This window comes from Vulpes lagopus, chromosome 7 (assembly GCF_018345385.1).
Source record: "Vulpes lagopus strain Blue_001 chromosome 7, ASM1834538v1, whole genome shotgun sequence".
Lineage (NCBI taxonomy): Eukaryota > Metazoa > Chordata > Mammalia > Carnivora > Canidae > Vulpes > Vulpes lagopus.
In genome coordinates this window covers 106343910-106362925 of record NC_054830.1, presented here as the reverse complement: position 1 = coordinate 106362925, position 19016 = coordinate 106343910, and the positions used below count along the sequence as shown (strand labels likewise).

The 19016-nt window shown below is 42.3% G+C and overlaps 1 protein-coding gene across 1 annotated transcript in view; it reads right to left on the bottom strand.

Moving 5' to 3' along the window:
* ETF1 (eukaryotic translation termination factor 1) overlaps positions 1-18810 on the bottom strand; it is a 31625-nt gene extending 12815 nt beyond the window's left edge. The window contains exons 1-2 of the mRNA XM_041762764.1: positions 18656-18810; positions 18392-18495 (exon numbers count right to left, since the gene is read on the bottom strand). Of these exons, the coding sequence (XP_041618698.1) occupies positions 18392-18477 (86 nt within the window). The 5' untranslated portion in view covers positions 18478-18495; positions 18656-18810. The remainder of the gene's footprint in view (positions 1-18391; positions 18496-18655) is intronic.
* Between the last annotated feature and the right edge of the window lie 206 nt (positions 18811-19016).

The following is a 19016-nucleotide window of genomic DNA, read 5'->3' as shown; positions in this document are numbered from 1 at the left end:
AGAGGCAGACACACAGGCAGAGGGAGAAGCAGGCTCCATGCAGGGAGCCCAACGCAGGACTCGATCCCGGGTCTCCAGGATCATGCCCTGGGCTGAAGGCGGCGCTAAACCGCTGAGCCACCAGGGCTGCCCCCCGTTTATTTTTAAATAAAGATTTTATTTGCTAGAGAGAGAGTGTGTGTGTATACATGTGTGTGGACAAGCAGGGGGGAGGGGCAGAGAAGAAAGACAGGCAGACTCCCTGTTGAATCGGGAGCCTGATGTTGGGCTCAATCCTAGGACCCTGAGACCATGACCCTAACTGAAGTCAGTCGCTTAACCAACTGAGCTCCCCAGGTGCCCCCGTACTCAAGTATATGAATGAATTTTAGCTATGTAAAGAAAAAGCCCTCTAAGAGATGCTTGGGAAACACCTCATTCTTCAAGGGCCAAGAGAGAAACATTCATTAGGGGGTGACAACAGGCTGGAATTTGACAGAGTCCATGGTAGAGGCCTAGAATCTTGTGGTTCTTCAGTGGGAGAAGCTGTCACAGGATGATGTAACCAGTTTTTACCAAGCCCAGATGAAATAACAAATGAATATTATCCTGTCTGCCCCTAACCCCTTTAAATTCCAGGCTCACTATGAATTTATAATCACTAATTTAGCACCCTAAGTAATCTGATAATGGAAGTGTCTTGGAATTCACACATATTCCCAATTAAGAAATCACACACATCTATGTGTATCTCTAAATGTGCTTTACATATTAATCACTTAAAAATATTTTATTTACTTATTCATGGGAGAGATAGAGACACAGGCAGAGGGAGAAGCAGGCCACACGTAGGGAGCCGGGTGTGGGACTTGATCCTGGGACGAAGGCAAGTGCTAAACCGCTGAGCCACCTAGGGATTCCCATATTAATCACTTTTGATTTTGAGAAGATACGCGCGTGCACACACACACAGACACATACCATACACTAAGAACCTGGTCAATTCTGGGTGCTTAAACAAATTCAAGCTTTTTAAGCTTCCAGAATGAAAAATGAGGACCAAACTCTGAACTATGGAGGACAGACACTATTACCAAGGCCTTGCCACATGGATGGACCCTTAGGAGTAGCCACCCACTTCTAACTGATGGTGATGCCAATGACGTCTTTTTTAGCTACGTTATCTGAAGATACATTAAAAAGTTTTTTTTTAATTAATTCACGAGAGACAGAGAGGGAGGCAGAGACATAGGCAGAGGGAGAAGCAGGCTCCATGCAGGGAGCCAGATGGGAGACTCAATCCCAGGACCCCAGGATCACGCACCGAGCCAAAGGCAGACGCTCAACCACTGAGCCACCTAGACGTCCCTTTTTTAGTTCCACTTTACTTTTTTTTAAAGATTTTACTAAAATTAAAAACTTTTATGCTTTAAAGGACACCATCAGGAGTGCCTGGGTGGGTCAGTGGTTAAGCATCTGCCTTTGGCTCAGGTTGTGAACCCAGGGTCCTGGGATCAAGCCCCCAGGCTGAGCCTGCTTTCTCCCTCTCTCCCTTGCTCGAGCTCTCACTATCTCAATCTTTTGCAAATAAATAAAATCTTAAAAAAAAAAAAAAAAAGATAAAGGACACCATCAAGAAAGTAAAAAGCCAACTCAGAATGGGAGACAATACTTGCTAATCATTTAAGGTTCAACAGTTAACCACATGATCCAACCAATCCATCCATACGATCTGAGGTATATGCTCAAGAGAAATGAAAACAAATATGGGTATGGGGAACCTTCTTTCTGGGTTGATAAAAATGTTCTCAAATTAGATAGCGGTGATTGTTGCATAACTCTTAAGAAACCAGTATGCTGTGTCCTTTATAAAGGGCCTAATTAAGAGGTTGACCAGCTGGCTCTGTCAGAAGAGAGTGCGACTCTTGATTTTGGGGTTGTGGGTTTGAGCCCTGCTGGGTATAGAGATTACTCAAATAAATAAATCTTTAAGACAACAAAAGCAGGAAAACCCCATCCTGCCCCTAAATGATGAGGGGAGTAATTAGAGGTGCCTGGCTGGCTCAGCTGGTGAAGCATGGGACTCTTGATCTCAGAGTTGTGAGTTTGGGCCCCATGTTGGGCATAGAGATTATTTACTTTAAAAATAGATAAATAAAAAAACTAGGTCATCAGTATTATTAGGAAGAGTGGCAATATGAACAGAACCAACTCTGTAATACATATATATAGGAAGTTATGAGCCCCATATCTAATAGCTGGCTTTCTTACAATAGCTACCTATAAATTGAACCAATTTATATTATATAATATACATAACTGTATTATATACAGTAAAATTAATTTCGCAAATTTGTTTTTCCTTAGTATTAGTGATAGAAAGGGACCTCATTTACAGAAGACCCTGCCCTTTCAAAGTTTCCTCCTAGTGGTAAATACCACAGGTTCTCTTGACAGGTTTTCTCTATAAGCAGACAGGCTGCCTATCTAGCCTTTCCAACTATCAAATAGTCACTCTCAGATTATCAGCTTTTTTTTCTATCTCTGAAACTGGCACTGTTTCTGCTGAGGTTTCTATTCAAAACCCAGAAGGCATGTTCATAACTTCCGCAATACTTTCCTCAATGAACTACAAGTTGATCAATGACAGTACACAGTAAAGTATGCTATGTGCACTGCTGCCACCCCTTGGGTAGGGGAGCAAATATTCTAGCCAAACCAGACAAGCCACTTACAGAAGAGCAGCTTCACTTGGCATTACAAACACAATCAAAATGACCACAAAGCAAAGATGCTTCAAAACAACCCTTTGTGGGCGCCTGGGTGGCCCAATTGCTTAAGCATCTGCATCTGGCTCAGGTTATGATCCCAGGGTCCTGGGATGGAGCCCCACATCAGGCTCCCTGCTTGGGGGGAGGGGCGGGGGCTTGCTTCTCAGTCGCCGCCCCCCCCCCGCTTGTGCTTCTCACTCTCAAATAAATAAATAAATAAATAAACAAACAAACAAATAAATAAATAAATAAATATCTTAAGAAACCAAACCAAAACAATCCTTTGCTCATGTGCAAACACACATTAAGTCAGGTTTATCACTCTCTTAAATGTTTTTCATATCAATTTTCTCAGTACAACTACAAAAAGAAACTTAAAAAAAATATTTTATTTATTTAGGGACACCTGGGTGGCTCAGTGGTTTAGTGCCTGCCTTCGGTTCAGGGCCTGATCCTGGGGTCCGGGGATTGAGTCTCACCTTGGACTTCCTGCATGGAGTCTGCTTCTCCCTCTGCCTGGGTCTTTATTTATTCATGAGAGACAGAGAGAGAGAGAGAGAGGCAGAGACACAAGCAGAGGGAGAAGCAGGCTCCATGCAGGGAGCCCGATGCGGGACTGGATCCCAGGACTCCAGGATCAGGCCCTGGGCTGAAGGCAGGCACTAAACCACTGAGCCACTCAGGTGTCCCAAGAAACTTTTTCTAAAGGAGGACAAAGTGTCTAGAAATAAAAATTTCTACGTACTGATCTACCTGTGGCCATGTTCCAGTTTCTGAACTAGATGGAAAAAGAATTCCCAAATGAAACAAAATTGGTATCTTGTATTAAAAAAAAAAAAAAAGCTTTTACAGTGAGTCTGTTGGATCCTATTTTTATTTTTAAAGCAACCAACTATAACAAACTGCTATTCTTCCAATATTTATCTTGCTAGGCTTCTTTCTTTGCTTTCTTTTCTTTCTTGATTTTATTTATTTATTCATGAGAAACACAGAGAGAGAGAGAGAGAGAGAGAGGCAGAGGCACAGGCAGAGGGAGAAACAGGTTCCATGCAGGAAGCCTGACGCGGGGCTCAATCCCGGGTCTCCAGATCACACTCTGGGCTGGAGGTGGCGCTAAACCGCTGAGCCACCTGGGCTGCCCTCTAGCTAGGTTTCTAAGAAGGAAATTTCCAAAGAGCCTTTCTGATAATTTTTTGTGACCGTTATGTCAAACTCTACAGATCAAGGAGGAGACAAGGTGTTTCCTCTGGGAGGGCGTGGAAACATTAGGCAGGTAAATTTAACTTCAAATATGGCCTCTTATTGTAGCTATCACCTACCTGTCTCTACACAGGAGCCTGTCAATTTATGCACATGCACAATATGAAAATATAGAAGATGGGGAAAAAAGACATATATTTTAATACCGAATTTTACTAGCTTGTGCTAGTTTTTAGATTAATAATTCTCAAGAGAACATATTTCTCTACCCTATAAGCTCTTGGAAATCTTTACGGACTAAGAGTTATTTCTCAAAAGGGCTCAGTTTTTAAAAGCTTACGTGCTCTGATTTACAGAGTAGTTTCCTAGGAGATGGAACTAGCAAAGAGGCAATCAGTAGGGAATGGAATGAGAAGGGGCTCCAAGGATAGCAGGAGTGAAGCTCACTCAGCTCAGGAAGCAAACAGGCACCAAACCCCAAAGGATGAAAAGTTTGAAGCTAAAGAGGATGTTGGGACAAATTCACTGAGTGAACTCAAAATGCCTGAAGGAAATCCTTAAAGCAAGATAATCACGCAGAGGACAAAGCAATGACCTTAAGATAAGCAGCTATTTACTTTCCACTGCAGATAGGTTAAGCAGATAAGCATTCATTAAGCAACTTCACTGTATAGCACCAGAGCTGGACAACCAACTTTACACTTACATCCATGTAACATTCTATAGAGTACAAAGTAGTGAAGATACCTGAGTAATAGGTTTCTACTTAACTAATTCAGAAATGTAGCTTGCAAAGAAAAATCGCCATATTTCTGCCAAGTTGCTCAATCTCAAGCACCACCTGAAAGTTAGTTTTGGCTTCTTACTCCTTTGGATTTTGATTAACACTCAAAAAAGTACCTTTCACTAGTTTCCGTGAAACTATCCTATGTGGGATGGTGGTGGTGGAAACAAACACCTAAAGTTATTTTATTAAAATTTAAAAAAAAATTTTATTTATTCATGAGAGACACACACACAGAGAGAGAGAGAGAGAGAGAGAGAGAGAGAGGCGCAGAGACACAGGCAGAGGGAGAAGCAGGCTCCATGCAGGGAGCCCGATGTGGGACTCATCCCAACTCCAGTCACGCCCTGAGCCGAAGGCAGACGTTCAACCACTGGGGCACCCAGGTGACCCCACCTTTTAAAGTTCCTCTTTATTTAAAGGCTGCTTTATAATACCTGTTTTGTTTTGGTTTTTTTTTTGTATATTGGCTTTAAGAGAAATAAAGTTTTTCCAGTAAAGCTTCCAAACAAAATAAGCACTCATTTACCCCCAAGGCAAGCCAATCAAAGCTGTTAGACCAGTTTGTGTAAACACCAAAATAAAATCAAGGAAGTTGAATATTTTATTTTAAAGCAACCCAAGCAACCCACAGGGAAGAAGGAGAAGTAAACCTTTCACCAAGGAGTTGCTGGACACATCTGCAAACTACATCCTTTTAAAATTTTAATAGGTTTTCATCTACTGTTCTGCTTTGTCACTATATCCTTTACCAAAAATCAAAAGGCTCTCATTCAAGAGTCAGTGAATTATGCAGCACAGCAATGATTCACATGCAGGTTGTAAAGACTGGGCAAAGCAAGACAAAGCATTTAACAATGTGGTACATAAGGCTTTCTGGGGCCTCTGCTCTTAGATTCCTTCTTGTTCTCACCATATTTGGGGCACTTTCCCTTATCAAAGAGGGGTTTATCAATGCTTCCAGAGGACTAACTTCTGAGCAACAAAATAGCTGGGAGACAGAAGGAAGAAGTAGTTGTAAATAGACTAAATGCAGACAGTAAATAAAGCCAGACAGAACTCAGGAAGGAAGAGAATTTAAATAAAGAGCTGACAGCTCTTCCTTCCTTCAGTCTCACACCGCTGAAGGAAAAGTTTCCCTCCCTAATGTGGGAAGTTACGATAGTGCCACCACCAGTTATTCATCCAATGTTTCCTGAACCCTGAGCAATATGGACAGGCAGCATTGATAAGGTCACTCTATGGGCCAGGTCTGAAATACCTGTAAGGTAGAAAAAGCAAGGTGAGCAGAGCAGAGCCTGGACTCCGGGGTGTGTAGAACTTCAGGTATCACAGAGTTGCAGACTTTGGATTCAAGGTACCTTCTGACAAAAGACAGGCAAAGACAATCTAGGCACTCTGACTTGTATAAGTTTTATCAAGTTCATCAATGATGCTCAACACTTTAGAAAGGTAGCTGGAAAAAAAAAACCAAACTGTGGTTCATGCAAGGCTGTCTACTGAACTATTTGCACTGAATCCTTGGGAAAACTTTCTAAAAGAGCAAAACAAAAAAATAATTCTCATTCACAAAAAGATCTCCCTTTCCTGGGCAGCCCCAGTGGCGCAGCAGTTTAGCGCCGCCTGCAGCCCAGGGCGTGATCCTGGAGACCCTGGATCGAGTCCCACGGCGGGCTCTCTGCGTGGAGCCTGCTTCTCCCTCTGCCTGTGTCTCTGCCTCTCTCTCTCTGTGTGTCTCTATGAATAAATAAATAAAATCTTAAAAAAAAAAAAAAAAGATCTCCCCTTCCTCTTCTGATTTAATCACTTGAATAGGGACAGTGAGGGTAGTGTGATTATGAGTAAGAGGGAGACCTGATTTTCAGAAAGACTGATTCAAATACAATCATATCAATTCTGATGTGTAATAGGGCTGAGAATCACTGGGTCTGGCTTGCTTTCTGCAACTTGAAGCAGAATTTCTTGGCGAGCTGAAGCCAGGGATTCCAGGACTCTGTCCCCAACTAGAGAAGACAAACTCAGAAAGCCACCAGCTGGAGGTAAGCAGATGTCATTTGGCCTAGCAGCAGTACAACCACAATGAACTGTCCAACTTTTCCCAGACAGAACAACCACTGCCCCCAAATGCCCTGCCCACCCATCTCATCACCCCAACTTAACAGAATTACTTTCAGTTTAGGACCAGGTAGTAGACTGCCTACTATACTCTGTAGTTGGGATTTAGAGTGTGTGTTCCTCAAGGAGCTATCATATCAATGTTTGATGACTGGGATTGTGCCTAGGAGATTAATAGCCAAAGCTTCCCACCATCCTTTTTTAAGCTCAAAAATGCTCAACTTAAATCTTATTCAAATCATTTTTGGGAATCGCTAAGCTAGCCACATTATACGGATCATCGGGTATAAAGCAACGAGTTCCTCTCTAATTTCTACTGCCTTTGTCCATATGTTGTTTTTTTAAGATTTTATTTATTTATATGAGAGAGAGCTAGAGCAAGCATGAGCAGGGGGGAGGAGGAGAGGGAGAGGAGCAGACTCCTTACTGAGTGCAGAGACTGCAGATCAGGAGCCAAAGTTAGATGCCTAACCGACTAAGTCACCTAGGCATCCCCTATCCATATTCTTTATTCACCATGGGATTTCTATTTTTCTTTTACCAAACATGCAAAACTAAGTTTATTATTTATTTTTTTAAGATTTTATTTATTGATTGATGAGAGACACACAGAGAGAGAAAGAGGCAGAAGTTCCATGCAGGGAGCCTGATGTGGGACTCAATCCCGGGACTCCAGGATCACGCCCCTGGCTGAAGGTGGCGCTAAACCGCTGAACCACTGGGGCTGCCTGCAAAACTAAGTTTAACTTTGAAACTGTAGATATCTTTTTGATATGGGCCTAATACGGAAACAATGTGGGAGGTTGGTTAGGAGTATGGATTTTTATTTTATTTTTTTTAGATTTTATTTATTTATTCATGAGAGATACAGAGACAGAGAGAGGCAGAGACACAGGTAGAGGCAGAAGCAGGCTCCATGCAGGGAGCCGACATGGGACTCAATCCGGGGACTCCAGGATCACGCCCTGGGCTGAAGGCGGCGCTAAACCGCCAAACCACCCAGGCTGCCTGGATTTTTTTTTTTAAATAAGATTTAAAAAATTTTAAGTAATCTCTACACCCAACATGGGGTTCGAACCCATGATCATGACATCAAGAGTCACATGCTCTTCTGACTGAGCCAGCCAGGCACCCCAGGAGCACAGATTTATAAAATCAGATTTGGGTTCATGTCATGTATTATCTACATAACCTACAGCAACTTACATAAATCTCTTTGGGCCTGACTTTCTACTTTTTTCACAAGGTCATGAGGATTCTGTAATATATGTCAAGTGCTTAACGTGGATAACAAATATTAAGGGCTCACTAAAAGGTAACTACATGGAATTCTAGCTCCTTGTACCCTATCCCTCTGTTCTTTAATAGTATAGTAAGAAAGAATTAACATCACAGCAGAGGGAGGGGGGAAGCACGTTAGATGGTGTGGTAAGTCTTACTAGAGTCTGAGTAAGTCCAGAGATAAAAAGGGACTTGGTGGTAGGTGGTAATTACCTTTCTTGGATTACAGGTCTTACCAAATCTTCCAATAGAACAAATAACCAAACCAAAAATGCAGTTCAAGATAATATGGCCAGAATACTAGTTACAAAATGGTTTTGTAACTTATCATAAGAAATACAGAAATCCATTTCCCTCTGAAACTTTAAGTAACTTTATCGTACAGCTGTGGCTGTACATTAATGGGTTTTCATTATTGTGACATAATCCAGAGTCAGTCACCACTTGTCTGGTTATGAGTCACTTCAAAGATCTGAACCCATTTTCTCTTCCACCAAGTATCAAAAAGTGAAATAACGTGTTGCTTACACTAGGTCTACATAACCTTAAGGGCACAAAAATTTTAGAACATGAATTTGATGAATACAGTTAATTCCTAACATCAGAAATAAGATCTTCTCTACATAGTCTCTTCTAAGCAAACACCAGAGATTTATTCTAAACTACCATACAAAATACCAATTAAAAATTTGCTAGTCTTTGGAGAGGAACTAACACTCCCCAAGAAATGACTGTCTCAGCTTTACCTTTGCCAAACCCCTCAAACCATTGTTAGTCCTTAATATAACAAAACCAATACTTCCAAAGTGTCTTCTTTTGTTCACCCTCAACTTGATGCCCTGCCCCATCATCTCTTATGCTGGTTGGAGGTGGATGGGGCAGTCTTTTATGAAGAGCTTGCAGAATATCAAACTAGGAGGGAGGATTCTGTTACTGTTCAAAAGGCTAGACAGTTACCTGAAATTGATTTATGCAATTGACCTTAGGGGTCAGATGCCATTACCAGATGGGACAAGGTCCAAGATCTGAACATACTGAGACATTAAAACAGCCTCTGTCATAAAGAGTAACTCCATGTCCCAGCAAAAGTTTCCAGCACAAAGTTTACAAAGGTTCATTTTCATACATTACCTTCAACGACATTAGGATTAGTCATCCAAAACAAAAATGTATATATCTGGTGTATTACTTTTTCTATAATTTATAGGCATTTACTTGGTCTTAGAAAAACTATAGGGGCGCCTGGGTGGCTCAGTCAGTTAAGCATCCAACTCTTGATTTCAGCTCAAGTCATGATCTCAGGGTTGTGAGACCAAGCTCCACATCTGAACTGGGTGTACAGCCTGCCTAAGATTCTTTTTCTCCCTCTGCCCTTTGCTCCAAAAATTTTTAAAAAATATATATGAAAGAAATTATAACAACTTCACAAAGCTCACCTAGTGGAATGTTCCACCAGGAAGCAGCAGCTGGAAACTTTCTCTAGCATTCTTTCATCAAGGCAAAGCCTAGAGATATCAATCACAACCAGCATTAGTGATCAGCGTTCTACATGGGACCTTATAAATGAGACAATTTACTTGATATTTATCACAATGCAAGTACTTTTCAAATAAAACAAAAGCCACTGCCTTCCTGTTACTGTTCTAATACATAAAATGAGCTTCTGGAGAAGGATTTCAAAGCAAGTTATTTCCCTCACCAGTGATGCTCATTAAGAGTATGTTTGGTACCCACGTTCTTCCTTGGGTAGATTTGCAAAAAGCATGCCTGTTTTCCTTTTATCTTTGTTTCTGGGTCTCAGCACACCTGCTCCCTCTAGTAAATGCAAATCTCCTTGGATAAGAGTCCTTTCAGAAGGGAATGGGAGATGTTTCTACTTAGCAGAAAAAACACTAATCAAAGAGCAAGGCAGTATGGTCTAACAGGATTACAGGCTCTGAAATCAGAAAAGTAGGAACAGAAAATCTAGCATTGCCCCTTATGTAAGGTTATGATATCATGAAAGCTACTTAATCTCTATATTTCAATTTCTTCATCCATGAAATGGTCATAGTTTCCTCAAAGAGCTGTTATGAGTCAAAATGTATGCTATTCAACTCATCTTCAGAAAACTAGTTTTATAACTTCATTAAAACATATCCCAGTCCTGAACCTCTAACCTTGTCTTTCCTGAGGCTGCTCCTTGCTTAAGTGAAGTCATCAAGGCCAGAAGATGCCAGAGAATGGGGTAGCCAAAAAGGGAAGAAAAAGCTTTTTCAGTAAAAAGCTAAAGATAAAAAATCCAGAGGTATTAAGGAATTCATGTTTGGGAATCAGCACATTTTCATTACTTGCAAACTAAAGTTTATTTAGGTTGAAAGGCAAACTGTTGGGATTGTCTTCAGCTATGTCATGCCAACTTTATGAACAAGGCACACATGCACAAATGCTCTGCGCTATTTCAATACCCCGACAGCTCACCAACCATCAACCAACACAAAGCTCTTGGATCTAATTTTAGGCTAACTGGCTTTCAATCAAGAATGAATTTCAATTTCAATTTCAAAGCTGCAGATCAGTTACAGCTCCACTCCACCACTGTATCAAAGATACTGTATCAGCCAAATAATACTTCCCTAGGTAATATTCTAAAACGCTACTTGCCACCCCTAGGAAATCTGCCTGAATAGTTATACAATGTCTTGTTTTTTGACAATGTCCAATACCTTGCTCAAGACCCTATTCATCTGCTTACACCATGTCCCACTTCAACATTTACTGTGTTGTTCTGTATTTACTAACATGGATCTGGAAATGATTCATATCATCAATCCAGGGTTGTGTGAGACCATGTTCTCACTGTATCACACGTTTCTTCCAAATGTCCTGTGTCCAACTTATAGCAGATATTTGATGAAGCTTCTAAGCTGACTGGTTAGTAGTTAAAATGCATTTATGGGCTTCTTTTTCATATACTTAGATGTGAGTTTGGGGAAAAATCTAATTTAAAGGCCCCAAATACAGTAGGGAAAAGACAATCTTTTGTTTTGACTGGGATCATTCTCCTAAAGGGGACCTTAGAGGATATCAAATAAAATGAGAAAACAAAGGAGCATATGCCCAATATTCCTGAGTTATCTGCATGACAAGAAGTTATCAGGCACCTGAAAATGGAAAGGTAGTGACAAAAGACAAAGCATAAACTGGATGAAAACTTCATGTCTGAAAATTACTGTTAAATACAGATACAGAACAGGGCAGCCTGGGTGGGTCAGCAGTTTAAGCGCCTGCCTTCCACCCAGGGCGTGATCCTGGAGTCCCGGGATTGAGTCCCACATCAGGCTCCCTGCATGGAGCCTGCTCCTCCCTCTGCCTGTGTCTCTGCCTCTCTCTCTCTCTCTCTCTCTCTCTCTCTCTCTCTCTCTCTCTGTGTCTACCATGAATGAATAAATAAAATCTTAAAAAAAAGATACAGAACTTGGAGAGCTTTAAAAAAAAAGAACAATGCAAACTTATAAAGCATCCATTAACATACAAATTAAGTAGGTAAAAGAGAAAGGGCTTGATTAAAGCACAGAAAATGTGATCAGTATATAATGTATAAGAATGAAATCTGTTTTCATCTTTGCATCTATGAGAATGATAATAAATAAAATCTTAAAAATAAAAGTTAACAGATAACATCCTCTAGATGCCTGGGTGGCTCAGCTGGTTAAGTGTCTGCCTTTGCCTGGGGTTGTGGTCCTGAGGTCCTGCAATAGAGCCCCTCATAATGCTTCCTGCTGGGGGGGGGGTCCTGCTTCTTCCTCCCCCTCTGCCCCTCCTCCCCGCTTGTGTTCTCAAAAACAAACAAAACAAAACCAAACCTGTCTGTTCAGAAAGTGACAAAAATATGAAAAAATGGAAGTATCTTAACAGACAGCAGACAGGGTTTAAAGTGTGTCCAGTGGTATAAGATAAAGCTGTTATCAAAGGGAACCTTCGTGCTCTTTGAGGAAAGTACCGACAAGAAACCTGTTTTTTTTTTTTTTAAGATTTTATTTATTTATTCATGACACACACACGCAGAGACACAGGCAGAGGGAGAAGCAGGCTCCATGGAGGGAACCTGATGTGGGACTTGATCCTCTGTCTCCAGGATCACACCCCAGGCTGAAGGCTGTGCTAAACCACCGAGCCACCCTGGCTGCCCAAGAAACCTAATTTCCAACCTGTTGGAAAAGAGGAGAGCCTTGAACCCCTATAATCACTTCTCCTCCTCATTAAGATAAGAGACATCTATAGAATGTAGCCTATGAGAAGGTTTTATTCTGAGATTGCTAGAGAATTCACTGGACTCTGAAGAAATTTCTGCTCTTTACCTTCTCAGTTAGACAGTTCCAGCAGTGGGTCTAAGGAAAAGAGGCACATTTCTCCTGAATCTTCAAATACGATTTAAGGCCATTCAGCCCTGCTGCCAATCTTATTTAAGTTTTCTCACAACAGAGGCAGAGACAGGTAGAGGGAGAAACAGGCTTCATGCAGGGAGCCCGACGTGGGACTTGATCCCGGGTTTCCAGGATCACGCCCTGGGCTGAAAGTGGCACAAAACCACTGAGCCACCCGGGCTGCCCAGGTGAATGTTCTATTAAACAATAATTTTGGGATCCCTGGGTGGCTCAGCGCCTGCCTTTGGCCTGGGGTGTGATCCTGGAGTCTCTGGATTGAGTCCCGCATTGGGCTCCCTGCATGGAGCCTGCTTCTTCCTCTGCCTGTGTCTCTGCCTCTCTCTCTCTCTCTAATGAATAAAAAATCTTAAAAAAAAAAAATAATAAAATAAACAATAATTTTCACTTTGAGTAGGTATTCAAACACATTTAATATAAAACCATATTAATAGCCTGTCCATCTTATTTGTCTCTATGGTTAAAATAAGCCCATTCATCTCACAAAATTACTTTTTTAAAAATTAGACTCAACACCAGGGCATGGAGCCTTATAAAAGGGCTTGAATTCATGACCCTTAGATCAAGAGTTGGATGCTTAACCAACTGAGCCACCCAGGAGCCTCTAACAAAATTACTTTTAATCCAACAAAATGTGAATAATTCTGTATAGATTTAAAAAAATGGCTATGTGCTACAAGAAATGTATTTGGTCTTTGTCCACAGCTTTTTTTTTTTTTTAAGATTTTATTTATTCATGAGAGACACAGAGAGACAAAGAGACAGGCAGAAGGGGAAGCAGGCCTCATGCAGGGAGCCTGATGTGGGACTTGATCACGGGTCCCAGGACCACACCCTGGACTGAAGGCAGGCACCAAACCATTGAGCTACCCAGGGATCCCCTGTCCATAGCTTTTGACAAAGCTTCTAAAGCCCTTAAAATGTTCTGGGTGATGGGTTTTGTTATTCATAAGGAATATCTATGGAGTACACCCGAGTTTATGATAATAAAGTGACTTAAGGGTGGGGCCACTGGGATCACCAGGAAGACCACCTAACTGAGGGCTGGAACTTTCAGCTCCATCCACAGATCTCTGAGAAAGGTCTGGTGTAGAAGGAGAGTCTGCAGATTAGGTTTTACAAACTCTTGAGTAAGATTTAGTGAAGTTCTAGGTTGGTAAACCCAGGCAGTATGTCCCAGTTCCACAGCAACAGAAGTTCTTGTACTTAGATGCTTCTGACCCTCACCCTATATAATCTTCATTTGTATTCTTTATAAAACCAGTCAATGTGGGGCACCTGGATGGGTCAGTGATTGAGCCTCTGCCTTTGGCTCAAGTCGTGATCCCAGGGTCCTGGGATTGAGTCCTGCACCAGGCTCCCCACAGGGAGCCTGCTTCTCCCTCTGCTTATGTCTCTGCCTCTCTGTTCCTCTCATGAATAAATAAAATCTTAAAACAAAACAAACAACCCTCCCCCCAGTCAATGAAATAAAGTGTTTCCCTAAGTTCTGTGAGCCACTCTAGCAAATTATTAAATCCCCAATTTAATGCCCATAGGTCAGAAATAGGGGAGGCCCAGACTTACCATAAAAGGGGGCAGTCTTGTGGGACTGAGCACTTAACCGGACAGATGCTAACTTTATGTAGTGCCAGAATTAAAGTGGAGGACACCCAGCTGTTATCCGCTAAGAACTGGAAAAATGCTTAATGTGGAGGAACCCCCTTTGCTCCATCTGTTATCAGAACTACTTAGAGGAGAAAAGAAGCTATGTATTTCAGGAGAGGAAAAGCAGTCAGTAAGCTAGGTTGTTTCTATTTCCTTCAAAGTCAAAGTACCTACGAATTGCTTCTAACTAAACAGTAAGATTTTAAAATGCCCAAGACCACCACAGAAGACCCAAATAAAGTCTACAAACTGGGCAGATCTTAAAACATGGGTTATCTAAGTTTATTTCTGAAATATACAAGGTTCCTTGGTCAAGATAAGTAAAAAAACATTCGAACACTCACAGGTGCAACTTAGCCCAAATTATCCTTGTCTCTCACATTTACCACTGCTCTTAGCTACAACAGGCTCTGGCAATGATTTTATTACATGAAAATTATAAATCTCCCAGCCTTATATTTGGAGCTACTTCTTGCTGGTTCAGAAAACATTAGCAGGAAAAAAAACCACCAAAATTTCCCACCCATCTTTCTTGTAAGATATATTCACCTGCTTTAGTTCCTTATCCAAAATATCCACAACTACAGTTCCATTCATGTGGCTCTAGTTCCAGTTCTGGCTTATGTATACATTTGTCCTCATTCAGCCAACAGTGAAGAATGTACCAGGAGCAATCACAAACCAGGAAGAACTTCCACTAAACCTTAAGTGGGATTTATGTATACCAAAAGTAGTGGCAGGTTATTTTATTAACATACAACCTAACATTCTATTAGACTCACATGAGACTAAATAGGTATGTTCCACGAACTGAAATTTAAGTTATATGTGTAATACTTCTTTCAACTCAGAAAATTAAGTATGACGAGGGCTACAAAAGCCTCCGCCAAGTTCCCTATTTTAGCCATTTTGGCTCTTACAAATGCTCTTCCAAAGACATGACAACATTACGATAGTCTGTTATACGCGCCTGGGTGGCTCAGTTGGCTGAGCACCAGACTTGTGGTTTCTGCTCAGGTCCTGATCTCAGGGTTGAGATCTAGCTGAGCCCATTGTGGACTCTGCTCGGTGGGGAGTTTGCTTCTCTCTGCCCCCCCTCCCCCAAACCATGCTCTCTTTCTAAATAAATACAATCTTTAAAATAAAATAGTCTATTATAGCTTAGATTACAATTTGAGTGAACCCAGCCTTGTGTTTTTGGAAAAAATAAAATATATTCAACGCACTGTGTAACACAATGGTTCAAGTCCTGAGCTCTGCTACACTTCAGACACCAAGTTATTTCCCTCTCAGCCTCAGTTGCCTTGGCTATCAAAAGGTGGCAATACTTCTTGTGAGGATTAAATGAAATAGTGTCTTGCTTAACAGTGTCTATAATATGCTACACACTTAATAATTATTGTGCTTAACAACTTCACTCTGTTCAGATGTACTTAATTACTGGGTCCATTTTGCAGTGGTTCCCTTTCAAAGCTACATTTGGGTGATATTATCAAGAGATAGTCATAAACCAACTCTGAATTTCAAAATTACTCTTATCCCAGCATTTCTTATAGTTACTGTTAAAAACAAACCAATCTGGTTTTCATGCCCAGAATTCTATACTGCTGGGAGAGTTAAAAAAGAAAACAAAAACCCCACAAAACTTTATTTCAAAAACAATTCTATAAACCCACCACTAACTTTTACTAGTGCTAATAACCATGCTTGAAGACCTCAGTTTTCTCCTTCAGCCCAAAGGCTACCTGCAAACACCAGCACACAGATTGTCATCCAGTTTTTGAAAGGTCATGACATTTCTCCTTAAAATATTTTAGCATTAGGTAAAGAAAACATTTCTCATCATACAGTATGATGATCTGAGTCTGATTTTAATACAATATAGCCATGAACACGCAATCTTCCTATTTCTGAAAAGAAGCTGATATGTACTGGGAAACTTCAGAGCCAAACTGAATACAGTTGTGGCTCCTTACTGATACCCAGAGATGGCAAAGATTTAAAATTTTCATGGGATCAAAGTGCAATCAAACGCTGAATAAAGGCAAAGTAGGACATGATTATCAACCACATTATTTGTTTAAATGAAGACTACTCCCAGGTAGTTTAGACAGCTTAATCCTTATCTAAAATGTTCAAACTAACTCCATCACTTAGAAAAGTTATGCATAAGAATTTCATTTTAAGTGTGCTTAAAACTTTACTGAACTTTGCTAATCAAAGGGATAAAGCCTCTAAAAAGCCTTGAAGAGGAGCTTAAAAGTTTCAGGTAGCTAGGTAACATGGCTAGGGAAAAATTTGAGAATGAGCTTCCTTAAGCAGAAGGGAATACTGTTACTACAGTGTTATTTTTTAACGTCACTACACTCAGACAATAGGGAAACTACAGTCGTAAATGCACACTTTAGACTTCTGCAGAGAATATCAGGTATGCAGATTCTAATGTCCCCAAAGTAATAAGAGAACAAATATACAGGTCATATCCAACTTTAAACACTGCAACAACAATCCATAAAAGCCATACTCAATTGAAAGTAACACAACAGAAGAGCCTAGTGAAATAAAAGAATCTAATTCTTGGTAGTGCATCATACATAATGGGTCATGACCTGTACTACCTACCCCCCCTGTAAAATATGCTCATACTTGGGGACTAATTATTCAATCTAACATATATGGCAGAGAACCATTCGTGTTCAAGTTCCTGTAAGATTATTAAATAGGTCTGAGTATTTTATTAAATTCAAAGAAACAAACTTAAGAAGTAAAAAATAAGCTGCTACTTTCAATTTGTACTAGGGAAATGGTTAGCAAAAGCCCAAGTTGCTAAACTGAGAGCCAAACTTTCAGGAGCTTCATTTCAAGCAGGACTGTCACTAATTTAGTAAGTACAAAACACAAGGCAAAACCAATCTATTAGCTCAGGGCCATCCATGTAACTAAGTACACCTTATTTCATATAGTAACAATTAAAAGCTCGATTAATTCTATCACTGCAAACCAACCAATCAAGAACAGCTCTGGGATGCAAACCAGAATGTCCAATTCCTGCCTTGAAAACAAACTTTCAACATAGCCTGGAGCAAGGCACTCTGCTATTCTAAGAATGCTCAGACATACAAATATGTAATGTTCCAAACGCCTTTTTTTTTTTTTTTGGGCCACTTCCTGTAAGCAAAAAGTTCCTATAACCAGGAAAGGAACAAAAAAAGTAAACTAAAAAAATGGGAATACCTCTGACATACATTCCCAAAACAAGAAATTCTTTTTTAATCTAAAAAAAAAGCACATACAGCCAGTTTCAATGTAATCTTCCCCTGGGCCCACCCAGAAAACTTACAAAAGGAGACCAAAAGCCCACCTAATTCAGTTCTAAATTTCAACAAGCATTAGTACATCAGGCACCTCTATCCCTGGAAGTTCCAGAGAAAGGCCGAAAAGGACCCTGTAGTTAACAGTTCACTTCAACGGCCTCACAATCCAGTTTCTCCTGAATATACAGATACGCATTCGTCAACCAAAATCTTCTCTCTATCCCCCCCTCCCCCCCCGCACACGTTGGCATTTTCATTTCATAGGTGGATACTGTAACAGCTAACACCAGGAAACTCCGGGATAATTAGAGGATTTGGGGGAAGTCATCTTGGGAGTGTTGGAAGACCCAAAGATATCAGGAAGAGTCATAAAGAGGTTGTCCCCCACCTCTCCTTCCTGTCCCATCCAAACTTCACCCATACCGGTATTAGAAGACCGGGAGGGGGAGGCCATTTTAATGAGACCTAGCTAAGAAACGTGAAGGAAGAGAGGAAATCAGGGAAGGGCGTTAGGAAAGGAAGGCCGAGCCCTTTTCCCCAACAGCACCCGGGCAGGGTGGCAGCACCTGGAGCTAGAAGAGAGAGGTGCTGGATTCAAGGGTCTGGGAGAGATTCAAAAGTATCAATGGCCTTCCACGAGGGGGTCAAGTGGTCCGAGCCCCGGGAGCGGGGCCCCTTACCCCGAAGCAGGGGAAGGACCCCCTTCTCCCGCCAACCGCGCAGACCCTCGCCCCTGGGTTGGGGGCTACTACCCAGAGATCCAGAAGGCGGGAGTTGACTAGTGCCTGGTTCTCATCCGGCCATGCGGCGCGGGGGCGGCCATCCTGAGGGGTCCGGGAACCAAGAGGGCACGGGGGGGCCGGACGCGGCGCTCACCCGCGGGCCGCCTCCAAGCTCTTGATGAGCTTCTTGATCTTCCAGATCTCCACGTTCCTGTCGGCAGCACTGGGGTCGTCCGCCATCTTCTCGCCTCCTCCTCCCTAGAGCGGCCCGGCGGGGCCCGGAGACACCAAGACCACAGAGTTAGCGCCGCCGCTGGGGCAGAGCGGCCCCCTTCCTTGCCACCCCCAAGAGGCCCTCTTCTTCCCGCCCTGCGCGGTCCGCCGCGGCGGTCGCTGGCCTTTCCCTCCCTCGGCTTACCTAAGGGCCCAGTCCTGGGCGGCAGCGGCTGCTCCTCCCCGGCGGCGGCTCCGCGGCGGCGGCTCTGACGTAGGACACCGGCTCCCTCTCTCCAGGCAGCTGCATGTGTTGCAATCCGCTCACATGGGGCCTGTGACATCACTTCCTCCGCCAGAGGCTGAGTGGAAGTCAGCGGGCGGAAGGGAGGGGGCCGGTGCGGAAGAGAGGAAGCTCTGAGCGCGCCGCGACTTGCCATTGGCTCTCTGCGCCGCGGCCTACAATAAGCTCTCTGATTGGCCTCAGTGGGGCCGCGCTGCCTTGTGAGGTAGGGCCCGGGGCGGGGAAGTACCGCCTTCCTTCCGGTCCGGCGAGCCGAGCGGAG